Source organism: Sinocyclocheilus rhinocerous, unplaced genomic scaffold (assembly GCF_001515625.1).
Source record: "Sinocyclocheilus rhinocerous isolate Xijiao unplaced genomic scaffold, SAMN03320098_v1.1 scaffold99, whole genome shotgun sequence".
In the NCBI taxonomy this organism is placed as follows: domain Eukaryota; kingdom Metazoa; phylum Chordata; class Actinopteri; order Cypriniformes; family Cyprinidae; genus Sinocyclocheilus; species Sinocyclocheilus rhinocerous.
Window position 1 is genome coordinate 705413 of NW_015670981.1, and position 8789 is coordinate 714201.

At 35.7% G+C, this 8789-nt stretch overlaps 1 protein-coding gene across 1 annotated transcript in view; it reads left to right on the forward strand.

Annotated features, from left to right (window-relative positions):
- The window catches only part of LOC107734503 (potassium voltage-gated channel subfamily D member 1), a 78921-nt gene that overhangs the window by 46632 nt on the left and 23500 nt on the right, over positions 1-8789 (forward strand). The window contains exon 2 of the mRNA XM_016546474.1: positions 6305-6467. Coding sequence (XP_016401960.1) covers positions 6305-6467 — 163 coding nt within the window. The remainder of the gene's footprint in view (positions 1-6304; positions 6468-8789) is intronic.

Genomic DNA, 8789 nt, shown 5'->3' on the forward strand with positions numbered 1-8789 from the left:
GACTTGCCTCATGAAGATCTACTGTGACTTGGCTTGACTCCTGAAGACCAGTTGTGACTCGACTAGACTCATGACGATCAACTGTGACTTGACTTGGTTCATGAAGATCAGCTATGACTAGACTTGATTCATCACGATCAGTTGTAACTTGAATAGACTCATGATAATGAACTGTAACTTGACCGGACTCATGACGATCAGTTGTGACTTGACTAGACTCATAAGTATCAGCTGTGACTTGAATAGACTCATGATAATGAACTGTGACTTGACCGGACTCATGATGATCAACCGTGACTTGACTGAATTTAGGAAGATCAGCTGTGACTTGACTTGACTCCTGAAGAACAACTGTGACTTGACTTGGTTCATGAAGATCAGCTGTGACTAAACTTGATTCATCACGATTGGGAGAGGTTTGAATGGAAGATACACATTCTATGGACTGGTTTCTTTTATACTCATAACAAGATGACATTAGGAGTAATTTCTTAAAGTGACAGAACTAATCTGTGTTCCACTTGGGCACGTAACCAATCTGTGGGAGCCATAATTCGTGCTGGTTGGTAGGGGATCAAATACTTATTTTACTTACTGAAATGCAAGTAAATTTATAACCTTTATATAATGTGTTTTTTCTGGATTTTTTTGTTGATATTCTGTCTCTATCCGTTAAAATAAACCTACCATAAAAATTATAGACCCTTAATTTTTTGTAAGTGGTCAAACTTATAAAATCAGCAGGGGATCAAATAATTATTTTCCCCACTGTATATATCATATTTGTAATAGGGGGCCCTGGAGTCAGTCATAGCCCCGGGGCCCAGTAAGGTCTTAATGCGGCCCTGCCTCTGATGGCTAGCAGACGGAAGTTCATGGACTGGATACGTGACACCATGGATGTTAAAGGTTCTTCATGGAACTCTAGATGAAAATAAAGAACCTTTATTTTTAAGAGTGTATGAAGAACCATTGTGGGTTCCACAAAGAACCTTTCAGTGAACAGTTCTTAAAAGAACCATTTTTTCTTAGTGTAAAGAATATTTTAATAAGCTAAATAAAAAAATTTTCCACTATAAGAACCTTTTGTCCAATGGAAAATTTCCTTGGATGTTAAAGGTTCTTCATGGAATCTTCGATGCCAATAAAGAACCTTCATTTTTAAGAGTGTACTGTTTTTTTAAATAGCATGCATGCAGTATATGGTATATACTGTGCTGCAAGCAGTACATTAGCAGTCATTTCTGCACATCGTGTGTTACGTGATGGTGTACTCGTCATGCTGTGAAGGAATTTAGGATGACGTGCTCCTAATTGCGATTGTACAACCGCTGCTATTCATAGCTGAGTTTTGCTGAGTTTAAAGTGATATCATGTTTCAAGGCCGGGGAAACAGGAATGTATCAGATTTGCAGGGCAAAAATAGACATGTTTGAGGAAGCTGTATTTTGGGCTCTCTAAATTGTGTCCTCCTGTACCTAATCGTCCTTTTTATCTCCAGCAAGATTTCCGCGAGAGAGAGAGAGAGAGAGTGTAAGCGGTGATGTCCCGGTGTTGGAGCTTCAGGAGGGGAGGAAAAACTCAGCATCAGCAGTCATGAAAACAACTGTTTGCTGTTTTTCCTCTGATCTTTTCCATGCTGTTGCTGTTTAATCTTCCGTCCCGTTTCTGCTCGATGTTCTCCGTGAACTTCTGGCAAACCTCCTTGACCCCTTTCCAGACCGGCATCTAGGCCAGGCAGCCTCGTTCTTGCCCAAGGGACGTCTGTCTAAGACTTTCTATTATGGGAAAATTAAAGGGATAGTGAGGTCTCCTGGATAATGCCTGAACGATATGCATGAATTTATGTCCTTTTCGGAGCAACTTTTACTGTTTATGTAGCAGTTTTACGGTTTCATGTTTCAAACCAAATTTATCAGCATCCTCCTCATGTAGATAATGAGGCTTTTGCTCTGGCAAATGTTTTTCTTTCTTTCTCACTAACTGCTGATCACTGCTTTATAGCCGAATAACAATGATAAACAACAGAATGAACGAGAGATCAAGAAAATGAAGAACCATTGGAGAGATAATAGGCATTGTCATCGAACAAATCTGCTTTCTGCCCTCCTTGTGCACCTGGGGCCATCTGCCAGTGCTAAAATTTGGACATTTACCAGTTGTAAACAAGATTAGGGGGCCGGGCCGATGTGGATTAGTCCCGGGAGCATGGTGTGTCCTGAGGGGATGATGGAAAGGGTTTGTGGGTAGGGTGTGTGTGTTTGAGTCTCTCATCTGATCAGGCTCTTATGAGAAATCCCATATCAGTCTGATGTGTCAATAAAACATTATAGAGAGACATAATAGAGATAATGTATAATGTTATGATCTGTAACATGACACATGAGAAGCAAAATTGAGAGAAATGTTTTCTATGTAATACATTAACATAATTAGTCAAATTTAACATTTTAATTATTAATTTTTAATTAATAATTAAGGTTCTTTATTATAATTTTTAATTAAGAATTTATTTATTATTTGGCATATTTATATGGAGCCCCTAATGAGACATGGTGATAGAAAAAAAAATATTACAAGGGAGAAAAAACATATATTTCAGTGCTTTGGCATTCTCTCAATGTTTTGCATTCCTTTAAGAAACTTCTTGCTTTGTTTGTGCAGCAAAAAGATTCATGAGTAAGAAATTTTCCTTTCTATAAATAAACATCATTAGTCAAATTTATTTTAATTTACATTAATTTATTTATTAGCATTTTATTATTATTATTATTATTATTATTATTATATTTAAATGGAGCTTCTAATGGGGTATGGTGATGGAAAAAAAATATTAGAAGAGAGGGAAAAAAAGTTTAAATGCTTTTGCTAATGTTTTGCATTTTTCAAGTAATTTTGCATTTGCTCACAAAAACTTTATTTTACATCCGTGTAAGAAGTAGTAAAATAAAGAAAGTGTTTTTGTTCATGCAACAAAAGTGGGTGATTTTTGTGAAAGTGTTACATTGTAATTGGTGACATGACATAGTATGTCGTTTGGCAATTTTTAAATTTACCACAAACATGAATGTTTTAAGCAATAAATAAGCATAATTAGTCAAAAAATTAATTTGATTTACTTTATTATTTTATTTTATTTATTTTTTTTATTTATGAATTATTTATTCGTAATTTAATATATTTATACAGAGCCCTTTAAGGAACATGAAGATGGAAAAAATATATTTAAATTCTTTAAGTTCTCTCACAGATAGTTTGTGGTCCCTGGAGAAACTTTTCACTTGCAGAAACCTTTGCATTGCGCCAAGAAACTCAACTCAACAGTACTGCAAACAAGGGCAACATTTCTCTGGAATGTTGTGAGTGAATGCAAGGTTTCTAAGGGAAATTCAAAAGAAAATAAAAGTATTTTTTTCTCCTATCTCATATTTCTTATCCATCATCTTGTCCCTTTAGGGGCTCCGTACTTTTATAATACTGTAGATAATTTGTTTTACTGACAAACTTGTGTTAGAGAAATAAAATCAGTTCTTAAATTCAGAATTTTACCTGATTCTGCTAACCACAGCTCTTAACTGTGGTCAACTGTGGCACAGCCTTGAGTGGCTTATATAGCATTCCTGTAGCTCAAACAGTGAATCATGGTGCTAGCAACACCATGGGTTAGATTGCCAGGGAATGCTTGAACTACTAAAATGCATAGCTTAAATGCAATAGGGCAAGTCACTTTGGTTAACTCTTATTTATTTCCCTACTCTAAGAAAATGAATCCAAGTTTTGATTTGCATACTGTCCGTATTATTGAAGGAAAGGTTCAGACAGTTTCAGTCTGGTGATGCTGTAGACAGGTACAGTATATAAGTGCAGAACATCAACACCGCTGTAAAAACAAATATTGGTTTAATTTACGCCACCTGCAGATCGGTCTCCTGTGAAGGGATGGAACATGATGTGAATTTGAATGTGCCGTATGATGATAGCGTTTTCTCTCTCTCTTTTGTTGTGTTGTCAGTGGCTAATCCAAAATGCAGAGTGCACCTCAGAGAAATGTTTATCGCACCAGGAACCTTTCAAAAACATCAGAGAATGACATTTCAAAAGTGTTGCTGTCTGCATGTATAGCTGTGAATTATTGTACGTTGTTTCATGCTTCACCATCCAAAAACTATATTCCGCTATGGATGTTATTGGTGTAGTGGGCTGCACTTTTTGCATATTTTTCTTTGTTTGAGTTATAAAAGAGTTTGATGTACCTGCTATAAAAATATACAGTAACTTTCAGAACTCAGATCTTCCTTTCTTGTCCAGAATGAGCATTTATTGAATCTAAAAGGCAAAAAAAGTATTTTTTTCCCTCTCTCTTTGTTTTCTTTTCTGTCAAGAATGACTTGATTACACTTGTCCAATTTTAACCATACTTAGAACAACCTGAAAATTACCCCCCTCCCTTTTTTTTGTCAGAGAAAAAAAAAAAAGTTTAATTATATGTCATATATAATTAAGTCAAAATAAGTCATTAAGGAAAAGGGTTGCCTCAAATTTATTTCAGAAAGTAATGAACAATTTATTTGAATAAAATATATTTCTATACATTTTTTCGTAATAAAATATTTTACATGTATTTTTTTTAAATGTATAAAAACATTTTTAAGTAAATCCTAAAAATAACTCCTACTGTTTCACATACATTAATTTTACACATGCACACACACACAGACATTATATATATGTGTGTGTGTGTGTGTGTGTGTGTATGTGTGTGTGTGTGTGGCAACAAAAATTTAATCTTTGCAAAAGCCTAGAAACACCACTAATGTTCTAATTCTAATGAATTATGTTATAGTTTAACTCTTTATTTGATTGTTAAATTCCCATTTGTCATTGACTAATATAACTTTATAAATATATTATTTAACTATATTTTTTTCTCTTTATATGGCATATAAACAGTAGTATATTGTATGGCGTTTTAGTGCCACGTAAAATTTTTTATTTTTTTTTAAATCTAAGATTACGAGATTAAAGTCATAATATTTTGAGAAAAAGGTCAAAACTACGAGAATAAAGTCGAAGCAATACGAGAATAAAGTCTAAATAATTTGAGAATAAAGTCAAAATTATGAGACTTTATTCTCGTAATTTTGACATTATTCTCAAAATATTTTGACTTTATTCACTTAATTTCAACTTTATTCTCAAAATATTTGACATTATTCTCATAACTGTGACTTTTTTTTCAAGATATTACGACTTGTAATCTTAGATTTTTTTTTTTTTAACGTGGCACTAAAACGCCGTCGTAAATATGAGTGCTATGTAGTTGTGAATTTAGCTAGTGGATTTTAATCCAATTATGTTTTAGCAGTCAGATCTAATAATGGCCAGGAAAGTAAAAAGAAAATCACAGTTGTTGGAAATGCAAAGTAAAACTGAGTGCGATGCATTGTGGGATATAGTATTTCACAAACTGTACATTTTAACTAATGCCATCCAGGAATTGCATGCATGTGCAAGAAAATGTGCATATTGTGCACATTTATTATGCATACTGCAAAAATCATATGAGTAATATCATACTATGCCATTCCAAACATACCTATAGTGTTTCCACTCAGACATTTATGAGTTACATCTTAACCATGACCACCTTTGTAAATGAGTTAACCCTCATGCAGTGTGTAGGAGGACGGTGACCGTGATTTCACCAAGTACAACATGTTCCTGGATCAAAATCCTTGTTGATCCTGGAACAACATTCCTATCAACCAATCAGAATTGAGGGATAACTTTTCAGGAAATATCTGTTTTAGGCTTACAAACAGGGAAAGTTTTTAGGTAGGGTTAGTTTTAGGGGTAGGGATTGGGTTAAGTCTATATTTTTGGACAGTTATGTTGATCCAGGAACATGTCTTACTTGGCAAAATCATGGCGACCGTAGGAGGACAGTGGTGATTATGGCTGCTGCAGTACTGCGTGAGTGTTTATGAGAAGCACGTCACCTTAATAGCGTTCTACAATTCTATGATGGTATATTCTGCTAATAAACATGGGTAATGGGTTGTGTTAGGGGTCTTTTTGAGCCCCGAGGGCATCAGAGATGAGCTTTGAAGCCTTGCGAATTGAAATACGCATGCACTTTTCCAAACTAATTTACACAATTACATTAAATGCGACTGCAAAATAGATTCTGAGCGAGCACTGGTCATTAAATCAGCGTAATCATATTCACACAAATTGCCATTCTCTTTCTCACACACACATATAGAGTTGTTAAGTGTCTGACTGACGTTGGTGTTTGTTGCAGGTATGGAGACATGGTTCCAAACACCATCGCCGGAAAGATCTTCGGCTCTATCTGCTCTCTCAGTGGCGTGCTGGTTATCGCCCTTCCTGTACCTGTCATCGTGTCCAACTTCAGCCGAATCTACCATCAGAACCAGAGAGCTGACAAGATGCGAGCCCAGCAGGTACTAAAGAACCTCTTCATCTCAATCTAGATTTGTTCTGGGTATTCTTCTGGTTTTAGTTCATCCACAAATAAGTCTTTGCCAAATAAGTTTTTCTATTAGAAATATATCAAAGAGTTGGATGTCATGGCAAATCTATAGTCAAGTCAAGTCACCTTTATTTATTTAGCGCTTTAAACAATACAGATTGTGTCAAAACAGCTTTACAGTGTCAAACAGGAAAATAGTTTGTCAATAATGCAAGAGGACAATAACAAAACAGTCAATTTTTCAGTTAATTGATGATTCAGTGATGTCATCATCCAGTTCAGATCTCTTCCAACAGACAAAACCAGGATGGTGTGGTTTAATTCCAGGCTGCAATACAGGTCAGATTAAGCAGAGGACTTGTCTGGTTCCTGTGGTCTTGTCCTGATTAGCATAGATGCCATTCTTCTTACGATGTAATGAGTACATCGGGTGTTATGGGAAGTGTTCCTGGTTCCGGTTGACCTAACTAATGCAGATAACAATACTTTAACGGATTTTAATTATAGAAATGTGATAGTGTGTTATGTGTATGCCAGGTTAAAGAGATGGGTCTTTAATCTAGATTTAAACTGATAGAGTGTGTCTGCCTCCCGAACAAGGCTAGGTAGATTGTTCCAGAGTTTGGGCGCTAAATAGGAAAAGGATCTGCTGACCGCAGTTGATTTTGATATTCTTGGTATTATCAAATCGCCAGAGTTTTGAGATCGCAGTAGACTTGAAGGGCTATAATGTTTATGAGCTCGCTCAAGTACTGAGGAGCTAAACCATTCAGGGCTTTATAAGTAATTAGCAAGATTTTAAAATGTTTACGATGTTCAATAGGGAACCAGTGCAGAGTTGACAGAACTAGGCTAATAAGGTCATACTTCCTGGTTCTAGTTAGAACTCTAGCTTCTGCATTTTGGACCAGCTGGAGTTTGTTTATTAAGCACGCAGAGCAACCACCCAATAAAGCATTACAATAATCTAACCTTGAGGTCATGAACGCATGAATTAAAGTTTCTGCATTTGACATTGACAGCATAGGTCGTAATTATATATTTTTATGATGGAAAAATGCAGTTTTACAAATGCTAGAAACATGGTTTTCAAAGGAAAGATTGCTATCAAATAGCACACCTAGATTCCTATCTGATGATGAAGAATTGACAGAGCAGCCATCAAGTGTTAGACAGTGTTCTAGGTTATTACATGCAGAGGTTTTTGGTCCAATAATTAACACCACTGTTTTTTTTTTTCTTCAGAATTTAGCATTAGGAAATTAGTAGTCATCTAGTTTTTTATATCAACTATACATTCCATTAGTTTTGCGAATTGGTATGTATCAGTGGGCCGCGAAGAATCATAGAGCTGAGTATCATCAGCATAACAGTGAAAGCTAACACCATGTTTCCTGATGATATCTCCCAAGGGTAACATGTAAAGCGTGAAAAGTAGTGGTCCTAGTACTGAGCCGTGTGGTACTCCATACTGTACTTGTGATTGATATGATACCTCTTCATTCACTGCTACAAATTGATGATGGTCAGATAAGTAAGATTTGAACCATGCCAATGCCAACATAGTTTTGTAGTCTACTCAAAAGAATGTTGTGGTCGATAGTATCAAATGCAGCTCTGAGATCCAGTAGCACTAATAGAGAAATACAACCACGGTCGGATGATAAGAGTAGGTAATTTGTAACTCTGATGAGAGCAGTCTCAGTACTATGATACGGTCTAAATCCTAACTGGAAATCCTCACAGATACCATTTCTCATTAAAGAAGGAACATAGCTGAGAGGATGCCGCCTTTTCTAGTATTGTTGACAGAAAAGGGAGATTTGAGATCGGTCTGTAATTAACAAATTTTCTAGGATCAAGTTGTGTTTTTTTAATGAGAGGCTTAATAACAGCCAGTTTGAAGGATTTTGGGACATATCCTAATGACATTGACAAATTAATAATATTCAGAAGAGGATCTATGACTTCTGGAAGAACCTCTTTTAGTGGCTTAGATGGAATAGGGTCTAACATACAAGTTGTTGGTTTTGATGATTTGACAAGTTTATACAATTCTTCCTCTCCTATAGCAGAGAATGAGTGGAATTGTTCCTCAGGGGATCTATAGTGCACGGTCTGATGCGATACTGTAGCTGACGGCTGCATAGTTAGAATTTTGCCTCTAATAATATCGATCTTGGAAGTAAAGAAGTTCATAAAGTCATTACTGCTGTGCTGTTGGGAAATGTTTGCCCCTGTTGATGCTTTATTTTTTGTTAATTTAGCCACTGTATTGAGTAAATGTCTTGGG